At 43.4% G+C, this 19,997-nt stretch overlaps 1 protein-coding gene across 1 annotated transcript in view; it reads right to left on the bottom strand.

Moving 5' to 3' along the window:
- Positions 1 to 19,997, bottom strand: part of LOC126195239 (lachesin-like) — a 365,145-nt gene that overhangs the window by 8,165 nt on the left and 336,983 nt on the right. Inside the window, exon 8 of the mRNA XM_049933767.1 lies at positions 13,683 to 13,745. Within this exon, the coding sequence (XP_049789724.1) occupies positions 13,683 to 13,745 (63 nt within the window). The remainder of the gene's footprint in view (positions 1 to 13,682; positions 13,746 to 19,997) is intronic.

Here is a 19,997-nt window from a genome sequence, read left to right as displayed (position 1 = left end):
AGAAGAAGGGATCGGATGGTAGGACATGTTTTGAGGCATCAAGGGATCACAAATTTAGCATTGGAGGGCAGCGTGGAGGGTAAAAATCGTAGAGGGAGACCAAGAGATGAATACACTAAGCAGATTCAGAAGAATGTAGGTTGCAGTAGGTACTGGGAGATGAAGAAGCTTGCACGGGGTAGAGTAGCATGGAGAGCTGCATCAAACCAGTCTCAGGACTGAAGACCACAACAACAACAACAACCTTCACCGAGGAGTCAAGCAGTATATTGCTCCCTCCTACGTATATCTCGCGAAGAGACCATAAGGATAAAATCAGAAAGATTAGAGCCCACACAGAGGCATACCGATAGTCTTTCTTTCCACTAACAATACGAGACTGGAATAAAAGGGATAACCGATAGCGTTACTCAAGGTACCCTCTGCCACACGCCGTCAGGTGGCTTGCGGAGTATGGATGTAGATGTAGATGTAGATGTATGCCGTGTAGATGAATGCCGTGTACAGCTGCGCAAGGTTCCTCGCTTGAGGACCCACGGACGAAAAAGCCCGAGAATGTCCATTCGCGGTATTGGCGTGCAAATTGCAGCCTTCGCCGCCTATGAGCAGAGGTGAGCACGGGTGCATGAACCAAGGACCTGCTGTGGAGCACCATGAGCAGAGACGTTCCCTGAACGGTCTTTGAGGAGACTGTGTTGGTAGCCCCTTAGTTCAACTCGGCGACCACTTGCTCAACAGTGGCAAGTCTATTTACCCATGCACACCTCTGCAGCCGTCCTTCACTCTAGTCATCTATGGTTCATCGACCAGTTTCGAACAGCACCACTTTGCCACGCACCGTACACTTAAACTACTGTGGCATGCGAACAGTTTACGAACTTGGGTTTTTCGGAAATTCTTCCATCTCTGCCCCGCCAATGACAATGCCCTTTCGGATGTCAGATAAATAGCTGCGTTTCCGCATTACCAGAACGACCCCACTGCCTCCTGTGACTTCCTGATATGCTCTATATGCCCTCCCCCGCTAGTGCTGGCGCCTACCATCCGTTAGTGGTTATTGCACGTTGACGTCTAACATTGTTCTGTTGTGGTTGTGGTCTTCAGTCCAGAGACTGGTTTAATGCAGCTCTCCATGCTACTCTATCCTGTGCAAGCTTTTTCATCTCCCAGTACCTACTGCAACCTACATGCTTCTGAATCTGCTTAGTGTATTCATCTCTTGGTCTCCCTCTACGATATTACCCTCCACGCTGCCCTCCAGTACTAAATTGGTGATCCCTTGACGCCTCAGAATATGTTCTACCAAACGATCCCTTCTTCTAGCCAAGTTGTGCCACTAATTTCTCTTCTCTCCAATTCTGTTCAGTACCTCCTCATTAGTTATATGATCTACCCATCTAATCTTCAGCATTCTTCTGTAGCACCACATTTCAGAAGCTTTTATTCTCTTCTTGTCCAAACTATTTATCGTCCACGTTTCACTTCCATACATGGCTACACTCCATACAAATACTTTCAGAAACGACTTCCTGACACTTAAATCAATACTCGATGTTAACAAATTTCTCTTCTTCAGAAGCGCTTTCCTTGCCATTGCCAGTCTACATTTTATACCCTCTCTACTTCGACCATCATCAGTTATTTTGCTCCCCAAATAGCAAAACTCCTTTACTACTTTAAGTGTCTCATTTCCCAACCTAATACCCTCAGCATCACCCGATTTAATTCGACTACATTCCATTATCCTCATTTTGCTTTTGTTGATGTTCATCTTATATCCTACTTTCAAGAAAGACACTGTCCATTCCGTTCACCAGCTCATCCAGGTTTCTGATATAACTACAATTGTTGTGTAAGAACACTTAAACACTACTGGAGAGGGGCGCATGGTAGCCGCGTGGTCTGAGGAAACTTCCCAATGTTCACACGGCTCCTCCGTCAGAGGTTCCAGTCCTTTATAGGGCTAGGTGTGCGTTTTGTCCTTATCGTAAGTTAGTTTAAGTTAGATTCAGTAGCGTGTAAGCCTAGGTACCGAAGACCTCAGCATTTTGGCCCATATGAATAGAGAAGAAAACAAAGAAACCATAAAACTACTGAAGAATGACTTTGAGGCTGCAAACCTTATATAAAGAACACTCTGAATCTCCAAAACCATTAGTACAACAGAGAACGCTGACAGGCTCGAAAAACTGGTACACATTTGGTTACTCATATGACGGAATGAAGTCATCGACCACTATCTAACGCTTCCCTCCCTTCCACTCGCAGCTCAAAGTCTAGTCAATACGTCTGCACCTCAATGGTACCGACAGAAAGCCAGGTCCGTCATTTGCAGGATGATCTGTTGATGTCTGCATGTGGCGGACGGTGGGGGAGATAAACTTCAACTTCGCGAACATCCTGTTAGTTAGAACGTTGACTGACGGAACATGAGGGCCGGGCCGGCCTTCCGTGGATGAAGAACTAATATGTCCGACTACAAGCGGTTCTCTACCACTTTAGATTCCACGATGGGTGCTGACGCACCAGTCTGTACGTTCCTGCGATGTGGTCAAGGCACAACTGCTACGAGGCCGCGCCGAGGAAGAGACAGACACACTGTAAGATTTTTCACTAACAAATGGAATGTTAATTTAGTTCTGCCTCATTGACGCCCAAACCTTGACACAGGTATCCATCTTTTTGATTTGCAGCTCCTTGTATTAGCTGTGTTTGCATTTAAAATTTTTTGGATGTGAGGTCCGCCAGTTATGCAAAACACCGTTTTTTTTTTTTCAGTACCCAAACATGTTTCGGCACCACTGTGCCATCATCAGTGGGTTTTCGCTTTTATTTATTCTGCTATGTGAAAATTTTTACTAAATGATTATAAAACTATGTACATTTTAGTTCAAACAACAGATCTGTTGTGTCAGCTGAAAACACACATAATTTTATAATAATATAACAAAACTGTTCCCCCCGAGGGGGAACCTGTTCCCCTACCGGGCGCGTCCCCAGGTGGCGGATAGGGGAAAGCTCTACAGATATGTAGGGTAGGTGGGAAATAAAATACCACCCGGGGACCAACACAGGACCAGAAATCCAAAGGCGACTGTCTCACATTGGGCGGTCTTTGGTCAGCGTCTGTTCCCCAGGTCAGGGGCGGCTGGGAAAAACCTCCAGGGCTAACAACCGTGGTTGTAAATTTGTGGCTCGAAGAGTCACCCCTTACATAATACTATCAATCATGGAAGAGTGTAATGTGAAACAAATTACCCCAGGTGGACAATCCACCGCACCAAGGTGCGCAAGCAGACTATCGGATTCTGGGGAGTCTGCAGCATTGCACAGAGATGAATCGGGACATGATAAGACATCAAGCAAATTGAAATGTAAAAAAAACAAGTTACATAGCTACTTTCAATGTAAACTCTCTTTTAAAAACAGGAAAATTAAAACATCTTACAGATACCCTCAAACATCATAGAATACTCATAACATCACTACAAGAAACTCGATACATAGATGAAAACAATTTTGATTCCGGAGGTTTCAGAATATACAAAGGAAAGGTAGGCAAAAGAATAATGAAAAACACACCCCACCTCGGAATGGGCTTTATAATAGATAAAAGTATTTTAGACTCCATTATCAGCTTTCAATCACAATCGGAAAGACTCTCCACACTCACTTTTAAATCTGCTAATAGAGTATACACAATTGTGAATGCACATGCCCCCATAAATGAAGACAATAGGAAAAATGAGGAAAAGGTGGAACGTTTTTGAGAACAACTAGATGACGCGGTGCAAAAGATCCCAGACAAACACAACATCATACTTACGGGGGACTTCAGTGCTCAAGTAGGAAAAGAGAAGAAATACAAAAATATTGTTGGAAACTACCCAGCGCACAATAGAACTAACCAAAATGGAGTCAGATTAGTAGAACTCTGCCAAGCGCATGGCTTGATCCTGAAATCCACAGCCTTTAAGAGACTACCCAGAAAACAGAAGACATGGACCTCACCAAACCCACACTTGGGTGAATTTCAACTTGATCATGTGGCGATAAAATGGAAACAACATACAGAAATACAAAATGTCAAAGTACTCAGAGGAGCAAACTTGGATTCTGATCACTATCTTTCTAAAATAAAACTCAAAATTATCCCCAAAAGGAAAGATAGAAACAGTAAACCCAAAAGCAGAAGATACGATCCAGAAAAGATAATGAATTCGAAGGAGTTTCCCCTCGCGACTGAAGATATAAGGAACCAAAATTGGGATCAAATGAAGGAAAGCCTACTAACCAAAGCTGAACAAATAGCACCTATAACCAAAATCAAAAACCACGCATGGTGGACAGAGGAATGTGACAAACTTATTGAGCAAAGAAAGAAAGCATGGCAACAGATGCAATCTCAGTAAAATGAATATAATAGGCAAAATTTCCTGAGTGTAAGAAAACTAGTGAGTAAAAACCTCAAAAGAATTAAAAAAGCACAAGAAAATCAACTCCTTTTGCAGATCAACGAAGACTTCAACAAAAACAAGACTAGGAGCTTTTACAGAACTTTTAAACAAAAAATAACCAAGTACAGCCCACCGACACTCCAATTACAAGATAAAAATGGTAATATTGCACACAACAACAGGGATAATTGCAAAATTTTGGGGGAATATTTCAGAAACCTTCTCAACTGTAAAGAACCAATTGAAAAAATGGATTTCTGCAACTCAACTTCAACAAGTCCTAACTCAGAACCACCCACCGTCGAGGAACTACAATCAATCATTTTGAATCTCAAAAACTATAAGGCTTCGGGAGAGAACCAAATTACAGCTGAACTGTGGAAAAATGTCAATAGAAATGCCATAGAATCTCTCCAAAACATATTTGAAGAAATATGGAAAACAGAAAGAATCCTGGATGAATGGAAGATGGCCCTCATTCACCCAATTCATAAGAGGGGATCCAGAACAGACCCCAACAATTACAGAGGGATTTCGCTCCTGGACGTAACATACAAAATACTGTCTAAAGTCCTTCTGAACAGAGCAGAACCCCAGCTAGATTGTCAACTTGGAGAATACCAGGCAGGCTTCAGAAAGGGAAGATCCTGCCCAGAACAAATTCTAAACCTCAAAAATCTTATGGCCTACCAAAAATCGAGAGCAAAAGCGTATGTCATCACATTCATTGACTTTCAAAAGGCGTACGACTCCATAGACAGGGAATCTCTAATCTCCATATTAAAAGAATTGAACCTAGACAATAGAACTACAAACCTAATTAGAGAAACCATCACCAACACATACTCCAAAATTAAATTTATGGGAGAACTCTCAGACCTATTTGAGATAAAAACTGGAGTACGACAAGGTGATGGACTCTCTCCATTGTTATTTAACTGTGCCCTAGAAAAAATAGTAAGAGAATGGAACAAGAAAATCAATAGTGGAATCCGACTAGGAACAAAAGGCATCAAGGTTAATTGCCTAGCATTTGCAGATGATATGGCCCTACTAGCTGAAACATGGGAAGAAGCCAAAGAACAGATCCTCGAATTACAGAAACAAGCAGAGAAAATAGGCCTTAAAATTTCTTTTGAAAAAACCAAAATAATCACAAATATAAAAAAGCCAATGAAATATCTTAAAGTAAGAGACCAAAAGATCGAAATTGTTAAAGAATTCAAATATCTTGGTGAATGGATTAGCTGGAACGCCCTTGAGAAAAAAGCAATAGAATTAAGAAGAAACAAAGTTGAACTAGCCTTTCAGCTTACTAAAAATACGTATAATAAAAAGTCCCTCTCATGGAATTCAAAAATAAAACATTACAACACTGTCATTAAACCAGAAGCACTATATGCAGCTGAGACATTATCTATCACTAACCATGGCCCAATTGAAAGGCTAGAGATCAAAGAAAGAAAAATATTGAGAAAAATTTTAGGCCCCAAATTTCATAACGACAAACTAATTCATACCAAAAATGAAACACTCTACAAAACCACAGAAAAACTTTCGGACACAATGAGGAAAAGAAGAATTGAGTTTTATGGGCACATTCTCAGAATGAACCCAAATAGACTTACAAAAAGAATGTTTGACTACTTCAGGAATAAAAAATCCAAACCAAATTGGTTTATCCAAACAGAGAAAGACTTAAGAGAACTACACATCACAGAAAAAATGCTCACAGACAGGACCGCAAAAATGATAAGCAAAGACAGAAAAGAGGGATTCCAGCTCCAAAATAGGAAGAAAAGAACGATTGTCATCTCTGATGAGGAAAGAAAAGCAAGATCAGAAAGAATGAAGCAGTACTGGGCGAAAAGAAAGGCACAGAACACACAGAAGTGATTGATTCAACGTACCCCAAAGTTGGGTGAAACGAAGAAGAAGAAGAAGAAGAAATAAAAATGAAAACCCACTGATAATGGCACAGTGGTACCGAAACATGTTTGGGTACTGAACAAGCGGTATTTTGCATAACTGGTGGACCTCACATCCAAAAAAATCTTGACACAGGTTCTCAACACCGCTTCTGTACTTGACTGCTCTGAACCTTCGTAAAGGATCACATCCAGGGAATACCTACAACAGAATGAGCCTGACTTTACATAACTACTTTAAAACACGGTTGATATAATTCGTGACATAATGTGGAACGAATGGGAAATTTATTGTAATAGGTTACTGCGGTGTCCCATAATAGCATGCCATAAGCAATTGAGGTGTGGACTCATACGAAACGCACGCTACGCGTCTCCAGTTACTCGCCGGTAGCGCTCGCGTCTCGTGTTGTTAGTGAGGCTTCTGGACTCTAATGGCTGGCAGCCAGGGTAGGACAAGCTGGAGTCCACTTTCTCGATTCCTATTGCTAGAATGTTTTAGTATTTCGATGGCTCCTCTGATCTTGCATTTCCAAATCTCCAGTTCCTTGACAGGTAGGCAGGTTTCATTAAATTTTATTTCCTTGTCGAAGACGTTCTCGTGTTCCACCACTGTAGATTTGTTTCGCCGCCAAAGTTGAACGTACAGCTCGCGCTTTCGTACGTACGTTGCTACTGGAGTGCTGGTCTAGCCAATGTACACAGTGGTTATAATAACGCTTTGGCTGCTTTAGCCAAGATAGACGGAAAACTATTTGCCGTATGAGTACCCAACTTTATATGAACGATGTTATGATTGTGCGCAACAGGTTTTGCTTTGACAATAACACTCGTGCCATCACTTGCCGTTAGGCGCCGGTACTGGTACGGCGACGTAGCAGGAACCCGGTTTCCAAGGAACAAGAACGTGAACGGGACACGTCACTGTGATCTGGTTCGCTAACGTGTGGTCCCTGCTCTATTGGAGAGAGGTTCTTTGGACTCAGGTGTTCTGATGGACGATGGAGCTCCACCTCACATTGCTCGTTTTATCAGTCGTTTACTCCGTAGCACATACGGAGAAAATCAAATCACAGCCCGATTAATACCAACTGAATGGCCACCATCACCAGATTTGAACTATTATAATTTCTCGCCGTGTGGTTACCTTAAAATCAGTCATTATCAGTGGGACACTAACAGACGTTGGAGGTAGCCAATGCCACGCCTGAAATTTTTCGTGCAGCAGTATAGCACTCTCTAGTGCAGCTCCAGAATGTCGTGGACCCAGATGGGCGTCACACTTGGTGACGTTTGTCATCTATAGCATCTACCTTGTCGTTCGTTGGAGCGTAGCAGATCCAGGATCTTGTGGCTGCTTTAGGTTCAACATCAACCTGGCGAAGGTGTTTACCAACTCGGTCAGTGACATTCTCCACATAGGGTAAGGGCACTGCTGGCTGTAGATTATCAATTTTCTGCCTATGTCACTTTCATATTTCCTTGCTACGGCTGTATGAGTCGCTTTGTGGTAAAAAAACTAACTGCCACATGAATATGTCTCCTGATAATGGGAGTAGGGTAGGAACCGATTCCTAGACCGTCTGTATGCTTGCTGTATTTTCCTTGTCCCTTGAAATATGTAGATGACAAACATAACTCAGCCAAATCGTGTATGTTGGCGGAAATGCACTTATAGGATACGAAAATTTTCAAATACTGGCACGTTTGTTAATAATGGATTTATGTCGAAGCTCACCATGATTTCCGTGGGTATAATTGATTATCCTTGCACGAGTTCTACATACTGAAGTTCATTCCATCCTCTACCGGGTTCCAAGGATCGCTTCCTTTATGTGTTTTTGGCACCCCATAAATTCCAGCAGGAACTGGAAAACTGGGAATGACGCTCTTAGCTATGTTAGTATTATTTGTTCAGTCCTTGAGTGATACTGCACGGTTTCTAAGGCGGCGTATATGCTGCAATATCACAAATTTTTTGATCTGCCTTAATTCTTTACATAGCTGACCCTTCGTTATACTAAGGTTTTACTCCGGTAGCTTGGCACGTAGCAACGTTCAGACAGTTTACTTCCAAATTTTCTGAGCTTCTGTCGTAGATGCGTGCCAGAGTACTCCTTCCTTAGACATTTGGTCTTTTGACATTTACTCCGCTGGCTTTAATGGTACGTTCCATTGGGCAGCGAGCAGTATCACGAACGCAAGAGCACTCGCGAGGTTTTACAACTGAGAGCGCGTGGTCGCCGGCGCGGACTGGGCAGAGGCAAGCCATCAGACGTCAGGAGCGAGGTCAGCTTGGAGTCGACAGTATTCGTCACGCCCTTGTCCTAAGCGAATTCCTGAGAGTTATGTCTGTGGAGATATGAGGACAGCAGGTGGCCCAGTTTGATCTGGAACAAGAGGGGCGGTCCGCGGTCATTTGTGTCAACTGCGAATGCATACGTCCGACTAAGAGACGATTCAGAATCACTGTTTCAATGGGAAGTGCATAAAGCACAATAGATATAAAGAAAGACGAGCATACGAAATTCAAGGTCTCGATGGGACGAAACACATAATTTTTACAATGCTCCTTGCACTACAATTAGTTTAAGAGTTACAGAGGAATAAGGACGAATGTATTACTGCAATGTAAGAAAATTAATTGTATGCAGCATTATAGGTGCAGGGCTGTGAGATAGGTCAGAAGAAGCGTAATGTAAACAAAAATGCTTATCCAGTACCAAAAGTTAGTGTACTTAGTAATTTTCCGTAGCATGTTTATAATTACAGTAAAAATATTATTTTTATATTGTTTGCAGCTTTAATTTTGTTTACAGCTTTAAGGAATGTTGAAAGCTGAATTATGAAATACACAGCTGGACCTGTGTTTCTTTTTATAGAACACGATTGATTTCAGTCTAGGGTCAAACAATCATCGGTGCCAAGAAACATCTCAGCACTGCATTTACACAGTTGGGATAGCAATTATAAGTTGTGGACTCTTCCAATACAAGTGATAGTTTTATGTGCGTCACATATATGTGCTGTCAACACAAGATACACTTGGGGGTGTACTTGTTGTCGTGTACTTCGAGCAATTCGTAATACAATTAATATTATATGTTTTAATTTTTAAATTAGGAAGACGATGCAGCTGGTAAAGTAGAGATAATAAGGCACGTGCTGAACGTATGGTGCACTCAGTCTGATTCAAGAAAACCGGTTTTCAAACCGTACGAAAGACCATATAATTGATAATATAGCCCTTCCTCAACACATGATAAAATAATGGGCCTTCACTGACATTAAGCCACACTAATTGAATTCTGTTCGGATTACACTAAGAATATTATTCACACATGATATATAAACACCTCACGAGATACGCGATAGAAAGACACGTAAATTTATGTGCTACATATACACGGTGTTCGGAAATATCCGTCATAAACTTGGAGGTGAGTGAGTACATAAGACACTCCTGGAAATTGAAATAAGAACACCGTGAATTCATTGTCCCAGGAAGGGGAAACTTTATTGACACATTCCTGGGGTCAGATACATCACATGATCACACTGACAGAACCACAGGCACATAGACACAGGCAACAGAGCATGCACAATGTCGGCACTAGTACAGTGTATATCCACCTTTCGCAGCAATGCAGGCTGCTATTCTCCCATGGAAACGATCGTAGAGATGCTGGATGTAGTCCTGTGGAACGGCTTGCCATGCCATTTCCACCTGGCGCCTCAGTTGGACCAGCGTTCGTGCTGGACGTGCAGACCGCGTGAGACGACGCTTCATCCAGTCCCAAACATGCTCAATGGGGGACAGATCCGGAGATCTTGCTGGCCAGGGTAGTTGACTTACACCTTCTAGAGCACGTTGGGTGGCACGGGATACATGCGGACGTGCATTGTCCTGTTGGAACAGCAAGTTCCCTTGCCGGTCTAGGAATGGTAGAACGATGGGTTAGATGACGGTTTGGATGTACCGTGCACTATTCAGTGTCCCCTCGACGATCACCAGTGGTGTACGGCCAGTGTAGGAGATCGCTCCCCACACCATGATGCCGGGTGTTGGCCCTGTGTGCCTCGGTCGTATGCAGTCCTGATTGTGGCGCTCACCTGCACGGCGACAAACACGCATACGACCATCATTGGCACCAAGGCAGAAGCGACTCTCATCGCTGAAGACGACACGTCTCCATTCGTCCCTCCATTCACGCCTGTCGCGACACCACTGGAGGCGGGCTGCACGATGTTGGGGCGTGAGCGGAAGACGGCCTAACGGTGTGCGGGACCGTAGCCCAGCTTCATGGAGACGGTTGCGAATGGTCCTCGCCGATACCCCAGGAGCAACAGTGTCCCTAATTTGCTGGGAAGTGGCGGTGCGGTCCCCTACGGCACTGCGTAGGATCCTACGGTCTTGGCGTGCATCCGTGCGTCGCTGCGATGCGGTCCCAGGTCGACGGGCACGTGCACCTTCCGCCGACCACTGGCGACAACATCGATGTACTGTGGAGACCTCACGCCCCACGTGTTGAGCAATTCGGCGGTACGTCCACCCGGCCTCCCGCATGCCCACTATACGCCCTCGCTCAAAGTCCGTCAACTGCACATACGGTTCACGTCCACGCTGTCGCGGCATGCTACCAGTGTTAAAGACTGCGATGGAGCTCCGTATGCCACGACAAACTGGCTGACACTGACGGCGGCGGTGCACAAATGCTGCGCAGCTAGCGCCATTCGACGGCCAACACCGCGGTTCCTGGTGTGTCCGCTGTGCCGTGCGTGTGATCATTGCTTGTACAGCCCTCTCGCAGTGTCCGGAGCAAGTATGGTGGGTCTGACACACCGGTGTCAATGTGTTCTTTTTTCCATTTCCAGGAGTCTATTTTGAAGAGGAACCCATGTCCGGAAACTTACCGTTTCCTTTCTACGATGGTTTCTAATTCAGACGTTTAACTCATCGACTTCTGTATCAGGAACTGAATTAGGTGTGGCGCAGTACAATTATTAGGTGACAGATCGAGAGGAAACATAATGGAACTTCAATCCGAATGGTATTGGACTTAACAGTACTACTGTTGCTACAGTATGACACTTCCAAATACGACGAATGGTGCTGATCTTTAACATGTTATCAACTGTCATCGCACTTTTCTTTCTTTTCCTGTTTAGCTTCTCTGGACTTTCTAACATTCCGGACGAAGTTCGACATTGAATATTTACATTTTATGTGGGTGTACGGCAGCAAGTATACCGTTGATTAGTGGCCACTGAAAGTAAAAATGTTCGCATTAAGTTATCGTTCATAGCAACCAGTAAATGAAGTCTAATCTAGGGTCCCTTGCTACTACACCTTATTAAGAAAGGCATCCCTGTTCCAATAAACGATGGCTCTGTTAGGTTTCTCTGATCTCCTCTCTATACACAAAAGATCTGACGAACAACTGAGCAGCAATCTGCTTAAGTTTGCTGAAGACACTTTGCTATACTGAAAGATTTCATCGTTGATAGACTGTTGAAGGGTAAAAGACGACATAGATATATCCAGAATGAGATTTTCACTCTGCAGCGGAGTGTGCGCTGATATGAAACTTCCTGGCAGATTAAAACTGTGTGCCCGACCGAGACTCGAACTCGGGACCTTTGCCTTTCGCGGGCAAGCGCTCTACCATCTGAGCTACCGAAGCACGACTCACGCCCGGTCTCACAGCTTCACTTCTGCCAGTATCACGTCTCCCACCTTCCAAATTCGCAGAAGGTCTCCTGCGAACCTTGCAGGACTGGCACTCCTGAAAAAAAGGATATTGCGGAGACATGGCTTAGCCACAGCCTGGGGAATGTTTCCAGAATGAGATTTTCACTCTGCAGCGGAGTGTGCGATGATATGAAACTTCCAGGTAGATTAAAACTTTGTGCCCGACCGAGACTCGAACTCGGGACCTTTGCCTTTCACGGGCAAGCGCTCTACCATCTGAGCTACCGAAGCACGACTCACGCCCGGTCTCACACCTTCACTTCTGCCAGTATCACGTCTGCCACCTTTTCATATCAGCGCACACTCCGCTGCAGAGTGAAAATCTCATTCTGGAAACATCCCCAAGGCTGTGGCTAAGCCATGTCTCTGCAATATCCTTTCTTTCAGGAGTGCTAGTCCTGCAAGGTTCGCAGGAGAGCTTCTGCAAAGTTTGGAGGTGGGAGACGTGATACTGGCAGAAGTAAAGCTGTGAGAGCAGGCGTGAGTCGTGCTTCGGTAGCTCAAATGGTAGAGCGCTTGGCCGCGAAAGGCAAAGGTCCCGAGTTCGAGTCTCGGTCGGGCACACAGTTTTAATCTGCCAGGAAGTTTCGACATAGATATAATTTCTAGTTGGTGTGATGAACTCCAGCCGGCTCTAGACGTAGAAAATAGCAAATTAATACAGATGAATACGATAAACTGTACCGTAATGACAGAATACAGCAACAATAGCGTGCTGCTTGAGACAGCCACGTCAATTAAATAGCTAGACGTGTCGGTTGCAAAGCGATATGAAATGGACGAGCATGCAAGGATACTGGTGTGACCCATTCTCCATTACTGCTCAGGCGACCCAGGTCGCGTTAAAGGCAGACGTCGAATGACTTCAGAGGACGGCTGCCATATTTATACTGGCAGGTTCAGTCAACACGCAAGTATTATGGACATGATTCGGGAACTCAGATCGGTACCCTGGAGGAAATGTGAAGTTCTTTCCTAGGAACACTAGTGAGAAAACATAGTGAATCGACATCTGAAGCCGACTACAGAGCGATTCAGCTGCCACCAACGTCCAACTTACATTTTTGGTAAAGACCACGAGGATTAGTGCTCGTTAGAGGGCATATAGCAGTTTTTCCCTGGCTCTGATTGCTAGCGGAACAGAGAAGGAAATGACTGGTTGTGATACAGGGTACCCTACAGCACGTAGCATATCGTGGCTTACGGAGTGTGAGCGAAGGTGCTCCACTCCTCTCTGGGGCCCTATTAGAACTATGATATCTATTAAGTACCAAAAAGAGAGCAGCATGAAGTTTGCACGGCGACGTTTGCTAGTCGGTCGACAGAGAAAGATATTTTCACGGATATGAGTAAGTGGACAAATGCAAGAAAATTTTTTAAAAACTCCTTATTATGTAGATAAAATACCATAAATGGGTGCGTATCTGAAATACAGATGTACAAAAACATTTTAATGTGCTCTAGCTAAACGCTAAATTTTACCTACTGAAAGCCTTTTCGTCTTTGCATAAATAGAGGAATAAAATGTTATAAGTATGGACTTACCTCCAACAACGGCGAGTTGGTTGTCCGTCGAATCACGTACTGTTCCAGAGTGCAGTTTTATCTCTGAAATTATTACAAACGCATAGTTTAGCACAAGATACTTCAGAAACAAATTAACGGAATGAGCAGGACTAAGCGTCTACATGTCACATACATGGAGCAGCCATACACATATGTGAATCTGAGATGCGAGAGTGTTCAATTTGAAATTTACAACGTCATCAACAAATAGTGGACATGACAAACGTCATCTGGAAGCTATAAACGTTTGGTGGATAGTATATTCAGCATAGAACAGTTTTGAAGAGAAATGGAAAGTATTTGTGTTAGCAATCACTATATAAATAGGGATAGTAGACTTATTTGCTGATCGTACTGCTCTGTTTAACATGTGTTGTTATTTTGATGAAGGTCGCTTTATAACGTCGTATAAAATGTGGGAAGGGGCTATAATATTCTATGAAACTAGCTTACTTACAGGTTTAAGGGAGGATTATTTCTGCCAGCCGAATGCTAGACATCTAACTATTTGGGGTCGTGACGTGTTACATACGATTCTGCTTTGGCTTAGGAGCAGACGTTTCCCATGCCGATAGAAGAGTATCAGAGGTAGTGGGAAAAATTGACGCTAAGGCTAAATTACAAGCTATTAGTTACGGCTGCCACTATCAGCGACGGAGAAAGCAACCTTTACATAATCTTTTGCCTACATTGCATTTACATAGGACAGTTAAAAAGTCTTCCCCCATGAACCATGGACCTTGCCGTTGGTGGGGAGGCTTGCGTGCCTCAGCGATACAGATGGCCGTATCGTAGGTGCAACCACAGCGGAGGGGTATCTGTTGAGAGGCCAGACAAACATGTGGTTCCTGAAGAGGGGCAGCAGCCTTTTCAGTAGTTGCAGGGGCAACAGTCTGGATGTTTGACTGATCTGGCCTTGTAACATTAACCAAAACGGCCTTGCTGTGCTGGTACTGCGAACGGCTGAAAGCAAGGGGAAACTACAGCCGTAATTTTTCCCGAGGACATGCAGCTTTACTGTATGATTAAATGATGATGGCGTCCTCTTGGGTAAAATATTCCGGAGGTAAAATAGTCCCCCATTCGGATCTCCGGGCGGGGACTACTCAAGAGGATGTCGTTATCAGGAGAAAGAAAACTGGCGTTCTACGGATCGGAGCGTGGAATGTCAGATCCCTTAATCGGGCAGGTAGGTTAGAAAATTTAAAAAGGGAAATGGATAGGTTAAAGTTAGATATAGTGGGAATTAGTGAAGTTCGGTGGCAGGAGGAACAAGACTTTTGGTCAGGTGATTACAGGGTTATAAATACAAAATCAAATAGGGGTAACGCAGGAGTAGGTTTAATAATTAATAAAAAAGTAGGAGTGCGGGTTAGCTACTACAAACAGCATAGTGAACACATTATTGTGGCCAAGATAGACACAAAGCCCATGCCTACTACAGTAGTACAAGTTTATATGCCAACTAGCTCTGCAGATGATGAAGAAATTGATGAAATGTATGACGAGATAAAAGAAATTATTCAGGTAGTGAAGGGAGACGAAAATTTAATAGTCATGGGTGACTGGAATTCGTCAGTAGGAAAAGGGAGAGAAGGAAACATAGTAGGTGAATATGGATTGGGGGGAAGAAATGAAAGAGGAAGCCGCCTTGTAGAATTTTGCACAGAGCATAACTTAATCATAGCTAACACTTGCTTCAAGAATCATAAAAGAAGGTTGTATACATGGAAGAATCCTGGAGATACTAATAGGTATCAGATAGATTATATAATGGTAAGACAGAGATTTAGGAACCAGGTTTTAAATTGTAAGACATTTCCAGGGGCAGATGTGGATTCTGACCACAATCTATTGGTTATGAACTGCAGATTGAAACTGAAGAAACTGCAAAAAGGTGGGAATTTAAGGAGATGGGACTGGATAAACTGAAAGAACCAGAGGTTGTAGAGAGTTTCAGGGAGGGCATAAGGGAACAATTGACAGGAATGGGAGAAAGAAATACAGTAGAAGAAGAATGGGTAGCTCTGAGGGATGAAGTAGTGAAGGCAGCAGAGGATCAAGTAGGTAAAAAGACGAGGGCTAATAGAAATCCTTGGGTAACAGAAGAAATACTGAATTTAATTGATGAAAGGAGGAAATATAAAAATGCAGTAAGTGAAGCAGGGAAAAGGGAACACAAGCGTCTCAAAAATGAGATCGACAGAACGTGCAAAATGGCTAAGCAGGGATGGCTAGAGGACAAATGTAAGGATGTAGAGGCTTGTCTCACTAGGGGTAAGATAGATACTGCCTACAGGAAAATTAAAGAGACCTTTGGAGAGAAGAGAACCACTTGTATGAATATCAAGAGCTCAGATGGCAACCCAGTTCTAAGCAAAGAAGGCAAGGCAGAAAGGTGGAAGGAGTATATAGAGGGTTTCTACAAGGGCGATGTACTTGAGGACAGTATTATGGAAATGGAAGAGGATGTAGATGAAGATGAAATGGGAGATAAGATACTGCGTGAAGAGTTTGACAGAGCACTGAAAGACCTGTGTCGAAACAAGGCCCCGGGAGTAGACAACATTCCATTAGAACTACTGATGGCCTTGGGAGAGCCAGTCATGACAAAACTCTACCATCTGGTGAGCAAGATGTATGAGACAGGCGAAATACCCACAGACTTCAAGAAGAATATAATAATTCCAATCCCAAAGAAAGCAGGTGTTGACAGATGTGAAAATTACCGAACTATCAGTTTAATAAGTCACAGCTGCAAAATACTAACGCGAATTCTTTACAGACGAATGGAAAAACTGGTAGAAGCGGACCTCGGGGAAGATCAGTTTGGATTCCGTTGAAATGTTGGAACACGTGAGGCAATACTAACCTTACGACTTATCTTAGAAGAAAGATTAAGAAAAGGCAAACCTACGTTTCTAGCATTTGTAGACTTAGAGAAAGCTTTTGACAACGTTAAGTGGAATACTCTCTTTCAAATTCTAAAGGTGGCAGGGGTAAAATACAGGGAGCGAAAGGCTATTTACAATTTGTACAGAAACCAGATGGCAGTTATAAGAGTCGAGGGACATGAAAGGGAAGCAGCGGTTTGGAAGGGAGTAAGACAGGGTTGTAGCCTCTCCCCGATGTTATTCAATCTGTATATTGAGCAAGCAGTAAAGGAAACAAAAGAAAAATTCGGAGTAGGTATTAAAATTCATGGAGAAGAAGTAAAAACTTTGAGGTTCGCCGATGACATTGTAATTCTGTCAGAGACAGCAAAGGACTTGGAAGAGCAGTTGAACGGAATGGACAGTGTCTTGAAAGGAGGATATAAGATGAACATCAACAAAAGCAAAACGAGGATAATGGAATGTAGTCGAATTAAATCGGGTGATGCTGAGGGGATTATATTAGGAAATGAGACACTTAAAGTAGTAAAGGAGTTTTGCTATTTAGGGAGTAAAATAACTGATGATGGTCGAAGTAGAGAGGATATAAGATGTAGACTGGCAATGGCAAGGAAATCGTTTCTGAAGAAGAGAAATTTGTTAACATCGAGTATAGATTTAAGTGTGAGGAAGTCGTTTCTGAAAGTATTTGTATGGAGTGTAGCCATGTATGGAAGTGAAACATGGACGATAACCAGTTTGGACAAGAAGAGAATAGAAGCTTTCGAAATGTGGTGCTACAGAAGAATGCTGAAGATAAGGTGGGTACATCACATAACTAATGAGGAGGTATTGAATAGGATTGGGGAGAAGAGAAGTTTGTGGCACAACTTGACTAGAAGAAGGGATCGGTTGGTAGGACATGTTTTGAGGCATCAAGGGATCACAAATTTAGCATTGGAGGGCAGCGTGGAGGGTAAAAATCGTAGAGGGAGACCAAGAGACGAATACACTAAGCAGATTTAGAAGGATGTAGGTTGCAGTAGGTACTGGGAGATGAAGAAGCTTGCACAGGATAGAGTAGCATGGAGAGCTGCATCAAACCAGTCTCAGGACTGAAGACCACAACAACAACAACAGTTAAAAAGTGATGACTAACTAGTCACTAATAACTATCTTTATTTCATGTACATTTTATATGCGGTTTTAACACAAAGTGAATGTACCGGTAATAATTATCGTCCTGTGATTTACATTTGCGTAGAAAGCAACATGACTAACAAATTTGGTGCTGCATAACAAAACTGAGCCACATGAAAAGTAATCGCATATGCGAATATGGACAACCATCAGCCGTATGATGGAATGACGATAATGAAAATTTGTGCCGAATGTGGACTGGAGCCCTGATTTCCCGCTTTTCACGAACGGTAGCCATACTCTTAGGCTAACCGGACACGTTCCACGGCCAGACACAAAATTCCATATATTTCCAACCACGTCTCCTAGACCCGCACTCTTGCATCCATCACACAGGGGAAACATTTTAATTGAATGTCACTTGCCGATGTCTGAGAATAAATACGAAATTGCAGTGCCACTGTTGTTCCGAATTACGATTTAGTGTGCCATTGGATATGCACGCATAACCGAAACACGACCACTCGCAGTCAGCGGGAAATCTTGGTTGGAGTCGCGATTCGTCACAAATTTTCATTGTCGTCATTCCATTACACAGCTGATGGTTGTCCACATTCGCAAATGTGTTTCATAATGGGTGTGTCACCGCAGTAGCTGTTCCTTCGGACATGCATGCATGTCCGAAGGAATATTGCATTGTAATTCTGAACAACACAGGCACTACAATATCGTGAAACTGAGCGACGTTCCTCACAACACTCCTACGAGACGCAGGTTGAAAACTAGTTGTATCAGTAAAAATTACATAAATCACTAACCTGCCATTATAAGATGTACAACTTTGCTTCCGCCGTTATTTCCCCAACATTTGAGGCTTTAATAAAACAAATTGTTTACACATGTATCATTCAAAGTGTTTTCCATCGCTGGCCACTACTTTCTCCCATCTTTCGGGCAGTGTAAGAATCCCGTGTCGAAAAAAATTGTTCATCTTTTGAAGCGATCCGTGAATCAGTCCAATTTGTGACTTTTTCATGAGATCGGAAGAGTTGGTCAGCCAGGCCATGCGCCATTGATCTAAACAGGTGATATTTATTAGAGGGAGCAATGTCTGGAGAATACTGCGGATGGGGTAGGACTTGCCATTTTACCGTTTCCAAGTACGTTTTGACCTCTTATGCAGCGTGGGTTCGAGCGCTGCAGTGCTTCAAAATGACTTTATCGTGCCTCTCGCTGTATTGCGGCTGTTTGTCTTTTAATGCTCTGCTCAGACGCATTAATTGCGTTCGATAACGAGCACCAGTGGTTGTTTCACTTGGTTTTAACACCCACTAGTACACGACGCCGAGCTGGTCCTACCTAATGCAGAGCATGATCTTAGAGCCGTGAATATTCGGTCTGGCCATCGAAGTGGAAGCATGGCCGGGATATCTCCATGAATTTTTGTGTTTAGGGTTATCGTAATGAACCCATTTTTCGTTCCCAGTCACAACGCGATGCAGGAAACCCTTCCGTTTTTGCCTCTGAAGCAACTGTTCACAAACACACAGATGCCATTGAAAGTCTCTTGGTTTCAGCTCACACGGGACCCAAGTTCCTTCTTACTGAATCATGCCCATAGCCCTGAGACGTTTTGAAATGGCTTGCTGTGTCACTCCCACTAATAGTGCCAATTCTTCTTGAATCATTCCATGTAGGCTTTCACGGCCGGCGTCTTCATCAATAAACACCTCCGGGCTAAGTTGCCGTGGTCAATCTGTAAAACTTCTTCTCCCTGACGTTTCGTTCTCACTACGGAGAACATCTTCGGAGGTGAGTCAACGACTGGCTGCTAGGAGCTGGGGCCGCCGCTTATATGGATATCGTAGAGGGCGCCACCGCACGTCACGTGGCGTCGATGTGCAGCTATCTCTGGCTATCGTCTGTTCTCTCGATTGCAGGCAATCGATTGTCACGTGATTGATGCAACGTCGACCGCCATATCTTATCCAGTTTTAATTCTTCTTCTTTACGATTAAAATTGTATTGATGTTTGTGGAATTCAATTGCCTCTCTATACATACGTGTATAATAATGCGACGTCCTCGCTAGCACGCTTGTTTCACCAAATTTTATTTCGTGATCTCCATCCTTAAAAACATGTTCCGTTACTGCCGATTTGTCGATATGTCCCAAGCGACAGTTTCTTTTGTGCTCCGTCAACCGTGTATTGATGCTTCTTTTTGTAGTTCCTATGTAAATCCTGCCACAACTGCACGGAATTTTATATACCCCTTGGGTG

The sequence above is a fragment of the Schistocerca nitens genome, chromosome 7, assembly GCF_023898315.1.
Source record: "Schistocerca nitens isolate TAMUIC-IGC-003100 chromosome 7, iqSchNite1.1, whole genome shotgun sequence".
In the NCBI taxonomy this organism is placed as follows: Eukaryota; Metazoa; Arthropoda; class Insecta; order Orthoptera; family Acrididae; genus Schistocerca; species Schistocerca nitens.
The sequence above is the reverse complement of the archived record's forward strand: the minus strand, read 5'-3'. Positions and strand labels throughout refer to the sequence as shown.